Consider the following 22,193-nt stretch of genomic DNA (forward strand, 5'->3'; position numbering starts at 1 on the left):
TTGTTTCTCTGGCCGCTGGTGAGACTGGTTAATGGAAACACTGTTTCTCTGGCCGCTGGTGTGACTGGTTAATGGAAACTTGGTTTCTCTGGCCGCTGGTGTGACTGGTTAATGGAAACTTTGTTTCTCTGGCCGCTGGTGTGACTGGTTAATGGAAACTTTGTTTCTCTGGCTGCTGGTGAGACTGGTTAATGGAAACTTTGTTTCTCTGGCTGCTGGTGAGACTGGTTAATGGAAACACTGTTTCTCTGGCCGCTGGTGTGACTGGTTAATGGAAACACTGTTTCTCTGGCCGCTGGTGAGACTGGTTAATGGAAACTTGGTTTCTCTGGCCGCTGGTGAGACTGGTTTATAGAAACTTTGTTTCTCTGGCCGCTGGTGTGACTGGTTAATGGAAACTTGGTTTCTCTGGCCGCTGGTGAGACTGGTTAATGGAAACTTGGTTTCTCTGGCCGCTGGTGAGACTGGTTAATGGAAACTTGGTTTCTCTGGCCGCTGGTGAGACTGGTTAATGGAAACTTGGTTTCTCTGGCCATAGAAAGAGACATGATTCTCAGAAGACACTGTTTGAGAAGCTGAGTTAGTGGGTGTTGACCCCTAAGAAAGCAGGGAGGTATTTGAGTGGCTCGGTCGGCAGGAAGCCACGGTGAGGGTGGACGGGTCCCGCCAGGGCCTGGCCCTCTGGAGCAGGGGCCCCGTGCGCCCGGCTCCGGTCTCCTTCCCGCTCCGGCCCCAGCAGGGCTCCGGATCACCTGTGGGTTTCCAGTCGCTGCTTCATAGGAAAGGAATGCTGGCCACCTGAGCGCCGGGTTTTCTTCTCCTCGGCGGGACCGAGGGAGTTTCTCGGTGGATCAGAACCTTCAGCACCGGCTTTGAGGCCGTCATCTAATTCCGGTCCCAGAGGCGGGAGGTTAGGCCCCCGGGCTGCGGTGGCGAGAGCGAGCCTGTCCCTGTGACAGCGCTAACGGAGGCCGGTATTGTGGGGGGGGGGGGGGGGGGGGGCTTGAAGAGCCTGTCGGACAGTGAGGAATTGAGAAGCCCTGCTTCCCAGCTGCCGGTCACCTGACTTCCCCCGTGTCTTCCCACGTGTAGTGTCTTGTGGGAATTCACTTGTGCACGTTAAGGCCTCCACGGTAAACACGGAGACCCAGGTCACAGAGCCCCCTCGCTGAGAGGCGGCCATGCTGTGTGTGTGTGTGTGTGCGTGTGTGTGTGTGTGTGTTCGCTGTTCCTGCAGGCCCCGCTCGTTCTCGTGTCGATCCTCTCTCTCAGAAACAGGTTTCTGTACATTCCTCACGTGTTCCTTTCGCTGGCGCGGCTGGAGTGTGTGTGGCAGCCCCGGACAGCGTGCGCCTCAGGAACCAAAGGGTGATGGGACGCGGCCTCTCCCGGGAGGCGTCTGCGTCCCTCCTCAGCCCCCGGGATGGGTGGGCCTCTGCTTTGGGAACAGTTGGGCCTGGACGCGGACACGATGTTACCATCCGTACCCGTGAGGCCCCGGGCACATGAGCTGTTTACTTAACAGCCGCTTACCCAGGGCTTCCCTGTGCTCCACAGGAGTTACACGTACTTAGTCCTGTGACACCCCGTGGGCAGGCGCCGTGTGGGCCCGTGTTTAAAGAAGAGGAAGCTGGGACGCGCAGCTAGCGGTAAAGCAAGCGTGTCAGCCCCTGCCTGGCTGTTTGTGTGTGTTTTTTTTAATGTCTTTTCATTTTTTTATTTTTAAATATATTTATTGACTTTAGAGAGGAAGGGAGAGGGATAGAGAGAGAGAAACATCAGTGATGAGAGAGAATCATTGATCGTCAGCCTCCTGCACGCCCCCTACTGGGGATCGAGCCCACAACTTGGGCATGTGCCCTTGGCCAGAATCGAACCTGGGACCCTTCACTCCGCAGGCCGACACTCTATCCACTGGGCCAAACTGGCTACGGCTAATGTCTTTTTATTGATTTCAGAGAGGAAGGGAGAGAGAGAGAGAGAGAAACATTAATGATGAGAGGGAATCCTTGATTGGCTGCCTCCTGCACACACCCCCCCTACTGGGGATCGAACCCACAATCCAGGCCTGTGCCCTGACCAGGAATCAAACCGTGACCTCCTGGTTCATAGGTCGACGCTCAACCCCTGAGCCCCGCCAGCTGGGCCAGCCTGGCTCTTGAGCCCCTGCTTTTCGTCACTGCGCGCCGGCCCTCAGCATCCTCACCTTGAGCTTCTTGAATCCGTAACTGACTGCCTGGGGACAGGATTGGCGTGAGAGTTAAGTGAGAAGATGGAGGTAGAGCGTTGAGCACGAGCCTGCGGCCTGGGGGGGGGCTGGTGGCAGCTGCTGCTGCTGCAGGGCGGTGGAGGGAGGCTGGGAGTACACAGGTGACACCGATTCAAGGTCAGGGGTGCTGAGTGGCCATGACTGCTCCTTCCTGCTCCTTCCTGCGGCCCTAGGAAGCCCCGGGGGTGGGGCGTGACTCCCCGGCTGTGAAGCAGGCCCCGCCCACAAGCTGGGGCTCTCCAGTTGGAAAGCCGGGGTTTGAGCAGCTGGGTGGGCATGGAGGTGCAGGAAGGTGGGTCTGCTCGGGTGCCGTGGTCCGTGGGGTGGACTCCGTTGAGCAGGGGGCGGGGCGGGGCGGCAGGCTGCTCACCCACTCTGGGCCAGGCGTCCAGGCCCCGCAGAGCGCACTCCTGCCCGCGGAGGCGCTGAGCTCTGCGATTGCCTCTTTGTTCTTTCCTTACACGTGCTCTCCCACACCTTCCTTCCAGTGGGTTCTAGAAATGCCTGGTTTCTGTGGCTCACTGATTGGATGCATCCTGTCTGGGGACGTGTGGAGGGAGGGGCTTGAGCGATGGGTGCCCCTCCCCCCCTCATGTCCGGCTCCCCTGAGCTGAGTGTCTCCAGGTGTTTTGCTGCACTGCCTACACCAGTGGTCGGCAAACTCATTAGCCAACAGAGCCAAATACCAACAGGACAATGATTGAAATTTCTTTTGAGAGCCAAATTTTTTAAACTTAAACTTCTTCTAACGCCACTTCTTCAAAATTGACTCGCCCAGGCCGTGGTGTTTTGTGGAAGAGCCACACTCAAGGGGCCAAAGAGCCGCCTGTGGCTCGCGAGCCGCGGTTTGCCGACCACTGGCTACGCGTGCCCCCTGGCACTGCCCTTCTGTTAATTGTCGGCGGGGATCTGTGGGCAGCTCCAGACTGGCCTGGCGGGATTAATCAGCTCAGAGGTGGGGTCTGAGTTTTATTTATTTATTTATTTGTTTTTTTAATTGGTTTTTAGAAAGAGAGGGATAGAGAGATACAAACATTCGTGAGAGAGGGACAACATCGTGGACCCGCTGCCTCCTGCACGCCCCCCACTGGGGATCGAGCCTGCAACCCGGGCCTGTGCCCTGACCGGGAATCGAACTGAACCGGCGACCTCTTGCTTCCTGGTCAACGCTCAACCACTGAGCCACGCCGGCCGGGCATGGGTTTTGAACCTGAGTTAGACGGCCTTCTGACCGAACAGCTGGCTGTCTCCACGTGCGGGGTGCAGGGGGTGGCAGGGGCGGGTGTGGGCGGGGCCCAGACAGCGCTGCTTGCAGGGCGTCCTAGGAGCAGCAGCCGGGGCGGCCCCCCTCTCGGGGCAGGTGGTGCGCCCTCAGAAAATAAACACCTGCTCCGGGTGCTCCACACCACCTGGGCCGGAGGGGGAGTGGGGGAGGACCGGCTCCCAGAGGCCGGCGGGAGGGAGCCGGCTCCAGGCCCGGCTCTGGCTGAGGAAGGGTGAGTCTGGCCGCGGGGGTAGGGTGTAAGGAAGGAAAGGCAGGGGATCCCCTGCTTCGTGCGCCTCCTCGCTGAGGCTGCTCTGACTTAGCTTTGACATGTGCAGATGGAGCTGGCCTGGGCCTTCCTGGTGCCTCGCACGTGACTGCGTCCCTTCTGGAGGGGGTGGGGGGTGAGGGGGGAAGCGGGGGTGGGGCGGGGGAAGGGGGGAGCGTCGCTGGGCCCGTCTGCTGAGCGAGGGAGGCTGGGCTCGGAGCACCAGGACAGGACGGACCGTCTAGTGTGACCAGGAAGGCGCACTGCGCACAGTAGGGCTCACGGTGCTGCCTGCGTGGGGAGCGGCTGTCTTGAGAAGAACCAGTAGACGGGTCGCCTCCCGCACAGCTGGACTTTGAAAGTGTATTTATTCCAACATGAACCGTCAACGGGCGACTAGCCAGGGTGGCTCAGTGGATAGAGCCTCGGCCTGCAGACGGAAGGATCCCGGGTTCGATTCTGGTCAAGGGCACACGCCCGGGTTGCAGGCTCGATCCCGTGTGGGGTGTGCAGGAGGCAGCCGATCCATGATTCTCTCTCGTCATTGATGTTTCTCTCCCTCCCTTTTCCTTCCTCTCTGAAGTCAAAAAAAAAAGGAGAGGAGGAAGTTACGGGCGAGCGGCACTGTCTGCCTTGTGGTTCCGTGGCTGTGGTTCCGTGGGCCGCGTGTGCTCCCTGTGGCTTCCCTCCCCCACAGCGGGGCGGTGCCGGTGCGGGTGAGGAGCCTGGTCGGGCGGCGCTCACCGGTCTGCTCCCCGTGGGCCGCCGCGATCTCTCACACGGATCCCCGCGTGAACTGTGCTCGTAAGCGACACGCTCACACCCCCCAGCTGCCGGTGTGTGTTCTGTGTCTAACGCCGCCTCTGGGCTCCGGAGAAACCTCGGGGCCGTGGCCGAGTCCCTCCCTGTGCCTGCAGCCTCCGTGCCCCGCCTGGAGCCCCAGCGGCTGGCCCGGGAGCCGGGAGCCCGGAGCCTGCAGCCTCAGCGCCGACCTCAGGGTCCGGAACCCGCGTCCGGGGTGTGCAGCCTCGGGGGCTGCAGCCGGGCCCCGCTCTCCGTCCCCCTCGGGAAGAGGCTCTCACGGCCCCGTTACCGAGAAGGCCTCCCTCCTGGGCCTCCTGAGTTCCGAGGCAGATTCCCCGAGACGGGAAACCGCAGGGCTTGCGTGTTTCAGGTCTAAGTGCAGCGTGTGTAAGCGTGTGTGTGTGTGTAAGCGTATGTGTGTAAGCGTGTGGGGGCTGAGCCTGGCGGTCCAGTCCCTGTTTCCTGTTCTCTCTCGTGTAATTGACCTCTAACAGGCCGGACGTGAAGACTGGGTCCCAGGAGCCGGGAACGCCGCCACGGTCGTGCTGTCAGGCGTCGCCGCCGCCCACGTCCCTCCCGCTGGACGCTCACTCGGTGGCGGCTGGCGGCCTTTTGTTGTCAATTCCTTCGTGTTTTCTGCGTGGACGGCCCTGTCCTCTGTGCCTGGCGGCTGCCTCCTTCCTTCCGGTCCGTGTGCCTTTCCCTCCTGTCCTGGCTCTCTGGCGCCCCTGGCCGCCCAGCAGCCCTGGGGGGGGGGGGGGGGCGGCGTTCCTGTGGGCGCTGACCTCTGACCTCCGGGCCAGCACCAGGTGACCCAGGTGACGCGCCTGCCTTTGTCAGATGCCTCCCAGCTCCAGGCTGCGAGCGTCTCTGTCATGAAGGGGGGTTCCATGTTGTCGGCTGCTTTTCCGCGTTTGGGCTTGTTGACACCGATGTTTCTCTCCCATCGATGTTTCTGGCTCTCTATCCCTGTCCCTTCCTCTCTGTAAAAAATCAATAAAATGTATTTAGGAAAAATAAATAAATAAAAATAAAACGTCACATCTCGACTTGCTGACTAGCGTCCGGGGGAGGCTTTCTGGGGAGCCAGGGCCCCGTGGCCGCCGTGTGTGCTGGGCTACGGTGAGGCTGAGCCCCCCACACGCCGCGGAGGTGAGGGTAGACGTATACACGTGCCAGCGGAATCGGCGTAAGGAAATGCTGCTGCCCCGGCACACAAACCAGGACCGGCCTCCTCCCGCGGTGGACGTGGGCGTTCCCAGCTCAGCCCGCAGCCAGACCGCACCTGCTTCGTGCCAGACTCTCCGCCGGATCAAGGACAGGGAGGAGCAAAGGAGTGACACCTTGATCCCCACGGATGAATTCATCAGGCAAAAGAGCAGGCGGAGGGCCGGGCCGGCAGGGAGGGTCCCCAGTGGCGGGCGTTAGGGCCCTGATACGTTGAATGTTTAGGGGAGCATCGGAGACAGGCTGCGGATCTCGTTACCGGACGGACACACGTGAATCTCAAACCGGACCTCACTCTTTGGGATTTCTGTGTTTCTGGGCAAGTCGGTGAACCTTTCTTAGCCCTGTTTCTTTTTATCTTATTTTAACTTTTTATATCTCTTTGTTGATTTCAGAGAGAAAGGGAGAGAGAGAAACATCAATGATGAGAGAGAATCACTGATCGGCTGCCTCCTGCACAACCCCCACTGGGGATGGAGCCCACAACCCGGGCAGGTGCCCTGACTGGGAATCGAACCCTGACCTCCTGGTTCCTAGGTCAACAACGCTCAACCACTGAGCCACCCCAGCCAGGCTCTTTGCCCTGTTTCTTCCGGGGGAAAAAAGGAGAGAGGGTGCGATGTATATTTCACAGGTGCTCGGTGTGTGTGTGTGTGTTTCTGGTCTCGGAAGGGAGGCCAGCGGTGTGAGCTGTGCTGGAATGAAGCTTTGCTTTCCCGGCCAGACCGTAGCCGATGGGCGTGGCGGTGGCCTGCCCTCCCCGGAGCGTGCTGTGGTGGTTTGCAGATAGGATCTGATCGGGCCCGGGCGGCGGGGAGGGCGGGTTCCGTCTCTGGCTGAGGCTGTCTGGCACCTCGCCCGCCCGGAGCCCCACATCCGCCCGGAGCCCCACATCCCGTGCTGACTCATGTTTGCTGAGCGAACGCACTGAGCTGTACGGCAGCCTGCGGCCCGCCGTCCGCTGCTCCCCACCCTTTCTTCTGGGCGGACGGACGCACCCTCGTGCATGGTCAGCGCTGGAGCGGCCCGGCAGGCCTGCCCCTCACCCGGAAGGAGCATCTTGGGTCGGATCCTGGGTCGGATGGAGTGTGGCTACTTTCTGGGGCCTTTGGGGGGAAGAGCTGGAGGCGATGGCTGTCAGCAGGAGGGGACCCCAGGCCTGCGGCTCCTCGGAAACCCCGGATAGACACCTGGAGGGACTCCGCCGCTGGCCCCCATTTTATCTCTCGTCTCTGTTTTCTTTCCGGCTCCAACTTACCTTTTTTTAAATTTTTTTTTAAGTTAATGTTTTTGTTGATTTTTTTTTTTTTTTCAGAGAGGAAGGGAGAAGGAGAGAGAAACATCCATGATGAGAGAGAATCATGGACCGGCTGCCTCCTGCACGCCCCACACTGGGGACCGAGCCTGAAACCCTGGCATGTGCCCTGACCGGGAATCAAACTAGTGACCTCAGTTGGTTGAGGTCAACACTCAACCAGCTGAGCTACAACAGCCGGGCTAACTTCTCTTTTCTTCCTTCCTTATGGGTGAGGACTGCTCTCTCTGGAGCAGCATGATGTTGGGGACCAGCTTTTTTTTAAATGCATTTTTTTTTTTTTTATCTCAGAGAGGAAGGGAGAGGGAGGGAGAGCTAGAAACATCTGCGATGAGAGAGAATCATGGATCGACTGCCTCCTGCATGCCCCCTACTGGGGATCGAGCCCACAACCCAGGCCTGTGCCCTGACCGGGAATCGAACCCTGACCTCCTGGCTCCTAGGTCGACACTCAACCGTTTAGTCACACCAGCCGGGCGCAGATGCAGCTTTTGAATCTGCGATGAGTGTCCGGTGAGACGTGCCCGTGTTCAGACCATCAGGTGTGAGACTTGGCGAGCGTCAGCTCCGGCGTGTCCGGCGTGTACGTACCCGAGGCCCGGTGACATAGAAACACATTTCGCCCCAGAGCGTTGCTTTATTTCGGCCTCCCCTGAATGTCGGACGCTGCGAGGGGTTCATGGAGAGAAGGCGCCGGCGTGAACAGAGGCGTGCGGGTCGGTGTCTGAGAACAGGAACGCCTGGCCTTCGCAAAGCCGCGAGCGGTTGTTTACATGCACATTGTTGTTCGCGGAGCACACCCCGGCTGGCACAGGATCTCACGTGGAGAAGGTGACGGGACCGGAGAAGGAGCCGTTACATGTTTGTGTAACGGCATCTGCTCCGTGTGTGTCATGCAGATGAGTTTAATTAAAATGCTTTAGAGACCTAGTTCGCTGGAAAAATCAAAGGTAGACGGACCCCGTGTTGCGGGCAAGTAGGGGCTGGAGAGGGAGGCGTGTTTCCGCCGAGAGAGGCGGGCGCGGGACTGGTTCGGGCAGGATGCGCCTGTCCCTGGGTCCGCCGGCGTCCGTGGGTCACACGGACTTCCTCGTCCTCAGGCTCGTTGCCGAGAACTCTCCGGCGCCGGCCCTCCCAGGAAGCCGTGTGGTCCAAAGGACCAGCGAAGTGTGCTCCCCCGCGCGGGAAGGAGGTGCACGTGGGTTCGTGTTTGTGACGCGTGGACCGGAAGCTTCCTTTTGGGAAGTGGTGGGAGCATTTCTCTTGCTTCCTGTTTTGTTGCTGTTAGTCCTCACCCGAGAATATTGTCTGTGGATTTTTAGAGGGGCAGGGACGGCGAGAGACGGAGAGAAATGTTCACGTGGGTTGAGCCTGCAACCGAGGTACGTGCCCTTGACCGGAGCTGAACCCGGGACCCTTCATTCCGAAGGCCGGTGCTCTATCCACTGAGCCACACCGGCTAGGGCTGGAAACATTTCTTTTGTATAAATTCGTCAATACAGGTCTTTGATTATATTCAGGCTTCACATGTAGAGTCCCTTAACAAGCCTGGATTACGCTAGGGCAGTGGTCGGCAAGCTCATCAGTCCACAGAGCTCAATATCAACAGGACAACGATTGGAATTTCTTTTGAGAGCCACATTTTTTAAACTTAAACTTCTTCTAACGCCACTTCTTCAACATAGACTCGCCCAGGCCGTAGTGTTTTGTGGAAGAGCCGCGGTTTGCCGACCACTGCGCTAGGGGTAAGCGCGGGTGCTTGATTTTGGAGGAGCACGTGAGCGTGGATCTACACAGGCAGGGCGGGTGTGAAACCCTCCCGCCAGCCGGGCGCTCCCTGCGGGGGAGGGAGCAGAGAGCCCTTCTCCGGACGGGCTGTGGCTGTGGCTGTGGCTGTGGCTGTGGCTGTGGCTCCGGCTCCGGCTCCGGCTCCTGGCTCAGCTCGCAGCTCCCCTGGTGGGAGGGGCAGCTCTTCTGCCTCGAGGGCTCTGACGGGTGCGTGGTTCAGGGACAGAAGCACTAACAGGGTCTCTCCGGCGGTGCCACAGGGTAGACGATGCTTCCTGACTGCGCCCCGAACACTCGGCCAGGCACCCCTTAGTGCTCGTGGATCGAGCAGGAGGTGGATGTAAAAATAAATCTATTTTTAGTGATCTCAGAGAGGAAGGGAGAGGGGGAGAGAGAAACATCCGTGATGAGAGAGAGTCACTGATGGGCTGCCTCCCGCACGCCCCACACTAGGGACTGAGCCCACAACCCGGGCCTGTGCCCTGACCGGGAATTGAACCCTGACCTCCTGGCTCATAGGTCAACACTCAACCCCTGAGCCAGGCCGGCCGGGCGCGGGAGGTGGATTTAATGGGTTATGTAGGTGTCATCGGGGTGAGTGGCGAGAGGAGGGGAAGTGTGAGGAGGTCCTTTGTGGGCCTCCGGGGGGACCGGGGTGACCTCGGTGCTTCAGCAGGGGTAAGCTGCTGCCGTGCACGCGGCAGGTGGGCGCGCGAGTCACGGGCCTGCAGCCGGCGCTCGGGGCACCTGCCGGCGCTGATCGGCACGGCCTGGGCCGGGTGTGACCTGCCACCGGCTGCTGGTCGCGGCCGCGGTCGCTCTGCCTCGCGCTCTGCGGGCGGGCAGGAGGAGGCCGTGCGATGCTGCCTGGTCAGTGCCGCCTGCAGCAGGAGCCAGGCCCAGTAGTAATAACAACAGGGTGGTCATCATTAATAGAGACTCCAGCCCGGCCGGGGGGACTCGGGGGCTGAGCGTCGGCCTACGAACCAGGAGGTCACGGTTCAGTTCCCGGTGAGGGCACACGCCCAGGTTATGGGCTCCATCCCCAGTAGGAGGCAGCCCATCGATGATTCTCTCTCATCATTGATGTCTCCCTCTCTCTTTCTCCCTCTCCCTTCCTCTCTGAAATCAATAAAAATAAATTTTTTAAATGTATATTTTATTGATTTTTTTTTTTTTTTTTTTTTTTTACAGAGAGGAAGGGAGAGGGAGAGAGAGTTAGGAACATCGATGAGAGAGAAGCATCGATCAGCTGCCTCCTGCACACCTCCTACTGGGGATGTGCCCGCAACCAAGGTACATGCCCTTGACCGGAATCGAACCTGGGACCCTTCAGTCCCCAGGCCGATGCTCTATCCACTGAGCCAAACCGGTCAGGGCCAAAAATATATTTTCTAAAATAGAGATTCCAGGCGCTCGGCCTGATGGTGAGCACGCAGAGCCCGGTCTTCCCATGCCGGAGCGCCTGCTCGGAAAAGGCCTGGTCACCGGGGACGGGGGCTGCCTGGCAGCAGCTGGCCTGCCCGTGAGCTTCCAGGGCACCGGCCACCTGGACTTGGCATTGGGGAGGGAGCAGCTGGAAACCTGGATGAGAGTGAACTCTCTGCTCCTCAACTAACGAGGCTGACTTGCCCGTTGCCAAGGAGATGCCGTCTGGGACGGTTCCAGATCCCCGGAGGCCCGGGGAGTCTCCCACGAGCTCGGTCCTCACCGGCGCCAGGTGGTCAGTCAGTGTCAGCTGTTCGCCTGCCTGACAGGACGTTGGCCTTGGACCTGGGTTTTGTTTTTTAAATATATTTTTATTGACTTCAGAGAGGAAGGGAGAAGGAGAAGGAGAGAGAGAAACATCAGTGATGAGAGAGAACCATCGATCGGCTGCCTCCCGCACGCCCCCCACTGGGGATCAAGCCCGCAACCCAGGCCTGTGCCCTGACCGGGAATCCATTCGTGACCCCCTGGCTCATGGGTCGACGCTCAGCCAATGAGCCCCCCGGCCGGGCTGGACCTTGCTTTTGATCGGAGTGCATCTGTGGGCCTGCTGGGGCGCCGGTTACAAGGTGTGCCGGGGTTCTTGTCCCGGCCTCACACAGGGCTCAGCGTTCTGGAGAAAGGGGCTGAAGCGTAGATGATTAAAGAGTCTGGAGACGAAAGATAACTTTGACAGGCATTGGGGGTCAGAGGAGCTTCCAGCTGAAGGAACTGAAGACTCCTCCCTCGACTCCGGACCCTGCTTTTATTAACACAATTTGTCCCAAGGCCAAAGTGGAGATAATACACTTCAAAGGGTACGGTATCAAAGGGTATTGTCAGTTTGGGGAGTAGCCTACAGCTGGTCAGGTGTTTGGCCAACAGGAGGCAATAAAATGCCCTGAGCTGTCTGGCAGCAAACAATCCTATTCAGGTTTGGGGGGAAGTGCCGATTAGCCGTTTCCAACAGGTAAACTACATCGTGGCTCACCCTTGTGGAGCCGCCCAAGCTTCACCGACCTTTTGGTGAAACTCTGGTGGTCATCATTGCGTGCGGGATTGGCTCCCGGCAGAGGTGTGTGAGGCCGTGAGGCCGGGCGGAGGGACACGGATGGGCCTTGGTGCCTGTGTCCCAGGGTTCGCGTCCCACCCGGGCTGCTTACTGCCTTGTGTCTCCTGTCTCCCAGGCGCCCCCGGGTCTCAGCGTCCTGTTTGAAATGTGGGGATGATGCTGTCACCAAGTCAGAACGGCGTTCAGAGGGCCTCGGGCCAGGACCAGGCAGGGCAGCTGGCCAGTGGGTGGGAGCTGTCCCTGTTGCTCCTGCACGTGCACCCAGTTCCTGTCGCCGGCTCCTCTCTCTCCTTCCTCCACCTGCGCTCAAGGCCGGATCCGGGACACCGTCACGTCTGGCCACAGTCCCGCCCCCCTCCACACACGCTGGTAACCGCTGATAGCCTCGCGGCGACGTGTCCCCGGCTCTTAGGCTTCATCATGCCCACTTATCCGAGGTCGGACTTCGGCCACTCGCCGCCTGGACCCCATCCAGGAGCCGAGGCCAGCGGAGGAGCTGGCTCAGCGGCCCTGGAGTCCAGGCCGCGCGGTCAAGTGGTGGCTGATGGGAAGGAGGGGCGGCTGGCGGCGGAGGAAAGAGGCCGGCAGAGCGGGCTCTCCGCGTGGAGGCCAGGGCTCTGCGACCCACGCTGGCTGTCCAGGGCGTCACAAGCACGGCCGCCCCCGGTGAACGGAAGGTCCAGGCGAGCTGACGCCCGCACTGCCTGTTGGAGAAGGCAGGGGCCTGGCCGGCGGCTCCCCGGGTGAGCATCTCTCTCCGTCTCTCCCTCCTCTCTGCAATCAGTAAAAACAGACTAGAAAGGAAGAAAGCAGCCTCTCTCCCACGTCTCTCCCCCCGGGCACGGCCCGTGTGGCGTTCACGTGGCTCGATCCTGTTCCCTGGGGAAAGCGCCTGCGTCTGCCCCATTGTCTTCTGGGGCTGACCTCACTCCCAGCCTCCGCTGCGGCTCCTGCTCCCCGGCCGGCCGGCGGGGCCTCCGGGTCCGGCCCAGCGTGGGGGCCGCCCCTCCTCCCCCCACTTCCCTCCGTGCCCAGGGAGCACCTCCTGCCGCCAGGTCCCTGTTTGTTTGCGATGATCCCCCCGAGACGGCCGCTTCCTGCCCTGCGTCTGAGCTCCTGACTCAGTCCCGGGGGCAGAGCCGGAGTGAGGAGGCGTCTGGGGACCCAGGCAGGCGTCCTGCCGGCGTCTCCCCCGGGAACAGGGCACCGGGGCGGGCACTGGGGGGCCTTCCGTGCTGCTGGTGCGCTCGCCTCCTCCATTGTCGGCTCCCAGACCTCCCTCCGAGCACCAGGGTGGGGCGTCGTTAGGAGCCTCGGTTCCCTGTCACCTGCCTCTGTGTCTCGGGCGTTCACCGCTGCCGAGTGCAGGGACGGGTCCAGGGAGGCCGGTGGCACTGGGGGCTCGGACGTGGCGAGCCCGGAGGCTCCTGACAACACGGCCCCTTCACAGTCCCAGCCTGTCCGCCCTCCGCCCGCCGTCCTCGCGGGGTGGAAGCGCCGCAGCTGCCGTGGGAATTCAGCCCGCCGGGCGCCTGTCGTTGGCGGGTTGTTCCCCAGGTCGGGCATTTGGCTTCTCCCCGTTTCTTCTCAGCTGTACATGCGCCCCCGAAACAAGCAAGGCCACCTGCTTCGGCCTATTTAGGGCTCAGTGGGTGAGCATCGACCTATGAACCTGGAGGTCAAGGTTCGATTCCCAGTCAAGGCACATGCCCGGGGTGTGGGCTCGATCCCCAGTGTGGGGTGTGCAGGAGGCAGCCAATCCAGGATTCTCTCATCACTGATGTTTCCTAGTCCCTCTCCCTCTCCCTTCCTCTCTGAAATCAAACAATTAATATATATATCTCTCTATATATAAAAGCCTAATATGCAAATTGTCCCTGCGGGAGTTCGACCAGGAGACCAGGAGTTTGATCGCTTGCTATGACATGCGTTGACCACCAGGGGGTGGTGCGGGACGAAGGAAGGCCCTGATTGCCGGCCAGGCCTGGGGACCTACCTGTGCACAAATTTCGTGCACTGGGCCTCTAGTGTGTGTGTGTATATATATATATATATATATATAAAGTTGTTGGCGCTAGAACCAGGACTTGCGATGCCGCTGAGTGTGGGTTCGGGAGGTGACTCCGGGGGCTGGAGCCCAGAGCCCGTGTGGGAGGCGGGGGCTCTGTTACAGGCGAGCGGCACTGCAATATGTTACGGTCATAACACACGATGAGAAATCGGTGCTGTTAGCGAGCGTCTGCCGTGCCCGGAGACGCCAGGCTCTGCCCTGTGGGGCGTCGCTTCGTCCGTCAGGAGCCCTGTGGTCGGGGTCCCTGTCCCACGGACACTGCGGCCTCCCTCCCGGCACAGCTCGGAGGGGCCGGCCGGTCTCGGGGGGTTAGCTGGGTGGGAAGGCGGTTCTCCCTCCTCCTTCGCGGACGCGGAGCTGTAGTAACCCTCCGAGGCTGCGTCACTGGGCACCTGGCGTTCGCACACCTCCACCAGGGCCCGCTGAGGGCCGCCGCCGCCGGTGGCTGGTCTGTCAGCGCCTGCTGAGTGTGAAACACTAAGTGTGTCTGTGTCACCAGTCGTCCTTGCAAAGCAGGGTTTGTTCCTCCCGCTCTGGGAGAGACTCTGAGGCTTGGCAGGGATGGGAGCACGCCTTCCAAGCCAACGAGCAGGATACGTGTGGGCCTTTCTGCCTCCCTGGCCGGGGGAAGGGGTGCTGTACAAGGTGGCGTCCTGGGTGGGGTGACGTGGCAGTCCGCCTCACCGCACTCCAGCCGTGCACCTGCCCACGGCGTTCCCCGGAGCCCAGGCCTGGCCTGGCGCCCTGCCGGTTCCCAGGGGAAAAGGAGGGTCGGCCGTGGAGTTGGGCCAAGGGACCGGGTTCTCTGCAGAAGGCCGAGTCCGGCAGGTGGTGTGTGCAGGGGCCGCTCACACGCTTCAGGTCGGCGAGGCGCGGGAGGGGTCCGCGGTGAGGGCGGCCTCATCCTCACACCACACGGGATTTGTCCTGCGAACCAGCCGCGGCGGCCTCGGAGTGGCCCTCACATGCCGCCCCCCCAGTAGCCGTGACCGGAGCCCAAACCCCGTGTTGATGAGTCTGTGCTCTGCGTTTCAGGCTCTGGACGTGGACCGGATGGTGCTGTACAAGATGAAGAAGTCCGTGAAGGCGATCAACATCTCCGGGCTGGGTGAGTGCCTTCCCCGCTGCTCCGTGGGCAGCACCGCCACTGAGGCCCAGACGGAGGTGCCCCGCTGGACCGCAGAGCTGTTTCCTCGTGTGGCGGGGGGGGGGGGGGGGGGAGATGTTCGTGTGTCTCTGGAAAGGTCCCTCGGTTGTTGACGTGGGAGAGGAACCTCACATCTGAGAACTGAAAGCTCGGGTGGGAGGACCCTGGAGGCGGGGTGTCCGTGTGGGGTGCGGGAGAGTCATTTCTGGGGGCGGCTTGCCCCGGGACGGGGAAGTGAGCTGTTCCTGCTCCTCTCGGGCCAGCCGGCCATGGAGTTATTTTTTTCTGGAGTTATGACCGCCGGCTGGTCACTGTGAGTGAGTGATCCCCCTGCCCAGGCTCGGTCACTGTTGGTGAGTGATCCCCAGGCCCAGGCTCGGTCACTGTGAGTGAGTGATCCCCCTGCCCAGGCTCGGTCACTGTTGGTGAGTGATCCCCAGGCCCAGGCTCGGTCACTGTTGGTGAGTGATCCCCAGGCCCAGGCTCGGTCACTGTTGGTGAGTGATCCCCAGGCCCAGGCTCGGTCACTGTTAGTGAGTGATCCCCCTGCCCAGGCTCGGTCACTGTGAGTGAGTGATCCCCCGGCCCAGGCTCCGTCACTGTGAGTGAGTGAGCCCCAGGCCGCCGGCTGGTCACTGTGAGTGAGTGAGCCCCAGGCCGCCGGCTGGTCACTGTGAGTGAGTGAGCCACAGGCCGCCGGCTGGTCACTGTGAGTGAGTGAGCCCCCGGCCCAGGCTCGGTCACTGTGAGTGAGTGATCCCCAGGCCCAGGCTCCGTCACTGTTAGTGAGTGAGCGCCAGGCCGCCGGCTGGTCACTGTGAGTGAGTGATCCCCAGGCCCAGGCTCGGTCACTGTTAGTGAGTGATCCCCAGGCCCAGGCTCGGTCACTGTTGGTGAGTGATCCCCAGGCCCAGGCTCGGTCACTGTTAGTGAGTGATCCCCAGGCCCAGGCTCGGTCACTGTTAGTGAGTGAGCGCCAGGCCGCCGGCTGGTCACTGTGAGTGAGTGAGCCCCAGGCCGCCGGCTGGTCACTGTGAGTGAGTGATCCCCAGGCCCAGGCTCCGTCACTGTGAGTGAGTGAGCCCCAGGCCGCCGGCTGGTCACTGTGAGTGAGTGAGCCACAGGCCGCCGGCTGGTCACTGTGAGTGAGTGAGCCCCCGGCCCAGGCTCGGTCACTGTGAGTGAGTGATCCCCAGGCCCAGGCTCGGTCACTGTTAGTGAGTGATCCCCAGGCCCAGGCTCGGTCACTGTTAGTGAGTGATCCCCAGGCCGCCGGCTGGTCACTGTGAGTGAGTGATCCCCCGGCCCAGGCTCGGTCACTGTTAGTGAGTGATCCCCCGGCCCAGGCTCGGTCACTGTTAGTGAGTGAGCCCCAGGCCGCCGGCTGGTCACTGTGAGTGAGTGATCCCCCGGCCCAGGCTCGGTCACTGTGAGTGAGTGAGCCCCAGGCCGCCGGCTGGTCACTGTGAGTGAGTGAGCCCCAGGCCGCCAGCTGGTCACTGTGAGTGAGTGATCCCCAGGCCCAGGCTGGTCACTGTGAGTGAGTGATCCCCCGGCCCAGGCTCGGTCACTGTTAGTGAGTGATCCCCCGGCCCAGGCTCGGTCACTGTTAGTGAGTGAGCCCCAGGCCGCCGGCTGGTCACTGTGAGTGAGTGATCCCCCGGCCCAGGCTCGGTCACTGTGAGTGAGTGAGCCCCAGGCCGCCGGCTGGTCACTGTGAGTGAGTGAGCCCCAGGCCGCCAGCTGGTCACTGTGAGTGAGTGATCCCCAGGCCCAGGCTGGTCACTGTGAGTGAGTGATCCCCCGGCCCAGGCTCGGTCACTGTGAGTGAGTGAGCCCCAGGCCGCCGGCTGGTCACTGTGAGTGAGTGATCCCCCTGCCCAGGCTCGGTCACTGTTAGTGAGTGAGCCCCAGGCCGCCGGCTGGTCACTGTGAGTGAGTGATCCCCAGGCCCAGGCTTGGTCACTGTGAGTGAGTGATCTCCCGGCCCAGGCTCGGTCACTGTTAGTGAGTGATCCCCAGGCCCAGGCTCCGTCACTGTGAGTGAGTGAGCCCCAGGCCGCCGGCTGGTCACTGTGAGTGAGTGAGCCCCAGGCCCAGGCCCCGTCACTGTTAGTGAATAATCAAGTAAATCTCCTTTTTCTTTCTTTTTAAAAAAATAAATCTTTATTGTTGAAAGTATCACCATACTCCCACCCCCGGCCCTCACCACGCCATTGTCTGTGTCCATGGGTCATGCATATGTGCATACAAGGCCTTGGGTTGACCAAGTCTCCTTTTTCTGGGCGTGCAGTTACAGAGGTGAGTTGAGGTGTTTACGTTTTAGAAGTATTTCTGAGGGAGTCGTGGTGTCCAACCATCCGTGTGTGTGCATACGTGTGTGAGTGTGTGTGAACATATGTGTGCATGTACATTGTTATGTTCCGCTGTCCGTGCTCACCGCCCTCACTGTTGCAGAGATGGGCTTACACTGCAGGTGTCGGCGGTGTGTGACGCAGACTGTCCTGCGGTGTGAGGTTTACACGGGTTTCTCGAGGAGGAATCGAGGTGCCTGGAGCAGCCGGCTGTGTTTCTGAAGCCCTTGAGCCAAGAATGGTGTTTACTGTCTGACCGGGGACCCACACGGCGCCCACGTGTGCCCACGCCTGCCTCAGAGCAGCGGTCTGACCTGCCAGGGACCCGGTGCCCGCGGTCCTTGTTTAAACACAGACAGCGGCCCCGCCTCAGAGTTTGGGCTCAGTCGGTGCCGTGTGGAGCCTGAGTGTTTGCTGATCAGCTGCGTGCTTGGGTGGCGCTGAAGCTGCTGGCCTCTGAGAGTATAGCTGAGACACACACACTTGCACATGTATGCCCACACACGAAACACTCACTTGCGTATGCACATGTGTGCACACAGGTGCATGTGTACCCAAACATGTAACACCCGGCTTTATGGACTGGACCGGGAAAGCATCAGCAAGCCCCCCACGCATACAAAGCAACCGTTTTCTTACACGATAGTAGGTCTGTTTTTTTCAGGAGTTATGACAGCCACTTGTTGAGAAGGTTTCTACCGTAATTTCCCCCGATCACCATAGCCTGCTGTCTGACCTCGTTTACAAAGCCGGTTCGTGTTTATTCTGGAACTTGTGCTGGTCCGGGTTCCCTGCTTAGCCCCGGCCCCGAGGTGCCCCGCTGGACCGCAGAGCTGTTTCCTCGTGTGTCTGATGGGGGGGGGGGGGGATGTTTGTCTGTCTCTGGAAAGGTTCCTCCATTGTTGATGTGGGAGAGGAACCTCGCATCGGAGAACTGAAAGCTCATGTGGGAGGGCCCTGGAGGCGGGGTGTCCGTGTGGGGTGCGGGAGAGTCATTTCTGGGGGCAGCTTGCCCCGGGACGGGGAAGTGAGCTGTTCCTGCTCCTCTCGGGCCAGCCGGCCATGGCAGGTTCCACGAGGGCAGCGGTGGCGCTGAGGAAGTGGGGGGCGGGGGACCCTGGGCTCCGCCAGCCCGAGATGTGGTCTGAGATTCGGGCTGTCGCTCGTCTGCTGGCTAAGAGTGACCGTCGGGGTCCCGGTGGGTGGCTGGGGGGACCCTATCAGCCAGGACCGCCCGTTCGTCACGGAGGAAGCTGAGCTGGAGGCAGCGCCAAGGTTGGTGCCGTGAGTCCCGGGTCAGCAGGAGCCGTGCGTGGGGTCCTCCTGGTACTTGGAGGGTTTGGGCTGCTCTGAGCTGGGCCCTTCTCACCGGAGTGTGGGTCTGCGGGCGGCCTAAGGAGTCTCTGCACCCCAAAAATACTATGAGAGGTGATGCAAGCAAGCCTTCCTGAGAGGCAGGCACCCCAAGCATTGTCCCGGTGGTGAGAGGTGTCCGTGACCACCGGAGATTAAAACAGCGCAGGCTGGCCCGGCCCGCGGGTCTCAGGTGCCATCCGTCCGGGCTGGCTCTCCGCCGCGCTCACGGGGAGACGGCGGCGGCGGCAGGTGGCTCCCAGCCTGTTTACTCGGCCCGCGGTTGTCAGCAAGATGCAGCTGTGTGTGTGCGCATGCACGTGTGTGCTGTGTCCCGTGTCCCGTACATGCCTGCCCTCTGACCGCACACCGGGCGGATGGTGGTGCGTGGTGCCTTTGTCGGCTGCATTGTGCTGGCAGGTGCCGTCTCCCGCAGAGGGAGCGGGTGTGCTGAGTCACGCACACAGGCCTGCGGCTGTCCTGTCCTGTCGTCATGTGGGCTGGGACCAAAGACTATGGGCGTCACAGGCACAGCTTTTCACTTCCTCATAGGCGACCTCACCTTGACCTCACCGGCCCCATGGCTGGACGCATGCAGCCTGGAGACGGTCCGCGGTGACCTCTGCGGTGACCTGTAGGGTCAGTGGTTTCAGAGGTCAGAGGGGGAGGCCCAGGAGAGACATGGAGGAGATCAGTGAGCTCCGGACGGAGGTCGGGAAGTAGGAAGCAGCAGGCGTGGGAGGAAGTGCAGGTGCCTCAGGCCGTGTGGCAGGACGGGTTGCAGGGTCCCCGTCCGTCACCAGCTGCCCCTCACCTCCACCTGAGCCTGAGGTCGGGGGTCACCAGCTGCCCCTCACCTCCACCTGAGCCTGAGGTCGGGGGTCACCAGCTGCCCCTCACCTCCACCTGAGCCTGAGGTCGGGGGTCACCAGCTGCCCCTCACCTCCACCTGAGCCTGAGGTCGGGGGTCACCAGCTGCCCCTCACCTCCACCTGAGCCTGAGGTCGGGGGTCACCAGCTGCCCCTCACCTCCACCTGAGCCTGAGGTCGGGGGTCACCAGCTGCCCGCTCACCTCCACCTGAGCCTGAGGTTGGGGGTCACCAGCTGCCCCCTCACCTCCACCTGAGCCTGAGGTTGGGGGTCACCAGCTGCCCCTCACCTCCACCTGAGCCTGAGGTCGGGGGTCACCAGCTGCCCCCACATCACCACCACCTGAGCCTGAGGTCGGGGGTCACCAGCTGCCCCCACATCACCACCACCTGAGCCTGAGGTCGGGGGTCACCAGCTGCCCCCTCACCTACACCTGAGCCTGAGGTCGGGGGTCACCAGCTGCTCCCACATCACCACCACCTGAGCCTGAGGCCGGGGGTCACCAGCTGCCCCTCACCTCCACCTGAGCCTGAGGTCGGGGGTCACCAGCTGCCCCCTCACCTCCACCTGAGCCTGAGGCCGGGGGTCACCAGCTGCCCCTCACCTCCACCTGAGCCTGAGGCCGAGGGTCACCAGCTGCCCCTCACCTCCACCTGAGCCTGAGGTCGGGGGTCACCAGCTGCCCCCTCACCTCCACCTGAGCCTGAGGTCAGGGGTCACCAGCTGCCCACTCACCATTCACCAGCCGCATGTTCCCCGGGTTGGCACCTCCCTGTCCCTGCTGCTTCTCTGGGAATCCCTACCTGACGTCGGAGCCTCAGCCCAGCTGCCCCCTCTCGGCACCTCTGGTCCTCAGCACCCAGCACGCCTGGCTCTGCAGCGACGCGTGGCCGGCTTGCCTCGCCCTGGACGGTGACGCACGCGTCTGAGTCCCAGCAGGGCAGCACCCTGCGGCGGGGGGTGGGGGTGGGGGGTGATGAGAGATGGTGGAGGTGGCGTGAGGGTGGTTGCATTGCTGTGGGTCCTGTCCCGCCCCCGTCCCGCCCCCTGGCAGCGCTGGGTGGTGGCCTGCTTGTGCCGGGGCCTGTTGAGTTCTGGTCGATCCAGTGACCTTTGCTTGAACTACACGCCCTGGGCCTTGTCCTCGGTGTCCGTGTTTGCAAATGACAATCAGATAAACTGAGGAGCTCACACAGCCCAGCCGGCACAGGCCGTGGCTGCCTCGCGGGTCCCTGTGAGCGCACGGCATCCCTCCGCGTGGGCCGCAGAACGCGGGGCTTTGTGCGTGAGCTGCGGGCCCGGGAAGGCCGCCGGCTTGGAATTGGGAAGATCCGGGTTTTATCCGTGGTGGCGGTGACTCCTGCCCGTTCTCCCCAGTCCCGCCCCCGCCGGAGCTCCCGGGTCTGGATCCTTCGTGAAACCGGGTTCCAGCTGTGTCTGAGCCAGGGGAGCTGGGGGGGGAGCTGGTTTTAGAACGGCTTCCAGGGACCCATAAATAACGCTGATGGCCCAGTCTGGGCTCTTTCCAGAAACTTTATTCCCAAGCTGCTTATTTTAGGTTCCTGTTTTAAATCTGGTTTTGGCAAAAGAAAAAGACAGGCGCTCCGCCGCGTCCTGTTCTCCGGGAGGAAAGTCTCCGGCGGGGGGGGGGGGCGGCGGGGGGGCCGGGGCCGGGGCCGCGGCCGGTGAGTGAGGGCCGGTGAGGGAGGGTGCGTGTATGATGGCCCGTGCCTGTCGGAAGCCCCGCACAGACTCCGGGCTGCGGTCTTTATTAAGAACCTTCACGTTTATTTGCAAGAAGAGAAATTTGTGTTTCAAATCTCAACTAAGAGTCCGAGCTGATTTGGCTCCGTGGATAGAGCATCGGCCCTCGGCCTGAAGGGTCCCGGGTTCGATTCCGGTCAAGGGCACATACTTAGGTTGCAGGCTTGATCCCGGCCCTGGTCAGGGTGCAGGCGGGAGGCAAACAATTGATGTGTCTCTCTCACATCGATGTTTCCCTCTCTGTGTCTCTCCCCCTCCCTTCAATCTCTAAAAATAAATAAATAAATAAATGGAAAAATATCCTCAGGTGAGGATTAAAAAACAAAAAAACCCTCGACTAGATCAACACGAAAGGTTCCCGCTGACCTACGCTGGGACAGCTGGAGCGTTGGAAAATGGTGACGCAGTGGATGGAAATGCTTTAATATAAATACGTGAGGTCATCAGGATGCCTGAGGGGGTGGTGGTGATATCACATTACATGAGATGATCATGAGATTATGTTACATATGATGGTCATGATGAGATCAGGTTACATGAGATGATGAGATCATGTTACATGAGATGAGATGATGGATTTGTCATGACACATGAGATGATCAGGAGATCATCGTGATACATATGTGATGATCATGATACATGAGCTGGTGATGATCATGAGATGATACACATGAGCTAGTGAGATCATGTTACATGAGATGAGGTGGTGATTTGATCGTGTTCCATGAGCTGGTGATGATCATGAGATGATACATGAGCTGGTGAGATCATGTTACATGAGATGAGATGATGGTGCGATCGTGTTCCATGAGCTGGTGATGATCATGAGATGATGCGATCGTGTTCCATGAGCTGGTGATCATGAGATGATACATGAGATGATGAGATCATGTTACATGAGATGAGATGGTGGTGCGATCGTGTTCCATGAGCTGGTGATGATGAGGTCATTGTGACACCTGGACCAATGACCAGGATGATGACGACGACGAGCCGGAAGGCCGCCTTGACCACCATTGGCATTGCCGGGGTCAGCACGTTACTGCGGAGTTTCTAGGGAGAGGCTTTTTTGTGATGTAACCGCAGCGGTTGGGAAGCCCAGGAGGGACAGAGGACGTCCGTCCGTCCGTCCGTCCATCCGTCTGTCCTCGGTGCTGGA

General features: G+C 60.9%; 1 protein-coding gene across 4 annotated transcripts in view; it reads left to right on the forward strand.

Annotated features, from left to right (window-relative positions):
- Nucleotides 1-22,193, forward strand: part of ASAP2 (ArfGAP with SH3 domain, ankyrin repeat and PH domain 2) — a 92,913-nt gene that overhangs the window by 20,490 nt on the left and 50,230 nt on the right. For all 4 annotated transcript variants that reach the window (XR_013814616.1, XM_079791795.1, XM_079791794.1 and 1 more), the window contains exon 2: nt 14,581-14,653. Coding sequence is in view for 3 of the 4 variants with exons in the window: in XM_079791795.1 (XP_079647921.1) it covers nt 14,581-14,653 (73 nt within the window). In the remaining variant the exon portion in view is untranslated. The remainder of the gene's footprint in view (nt 1-14,580; nt 14,654-22,193) is intronic.

This window comes from Cnephaeus nilssonii (assembly GCF_951640355.1).
Source record: "Cnephaeus nilssonii genome assembly, chromosome: 15".
Lineage (NCBI taxonomy): Eukaryota > Metazoa > Chordata > Mammalia > Chiroptera > Vespertilionidae > Cnephaeus > Cnephaeus nilssonii.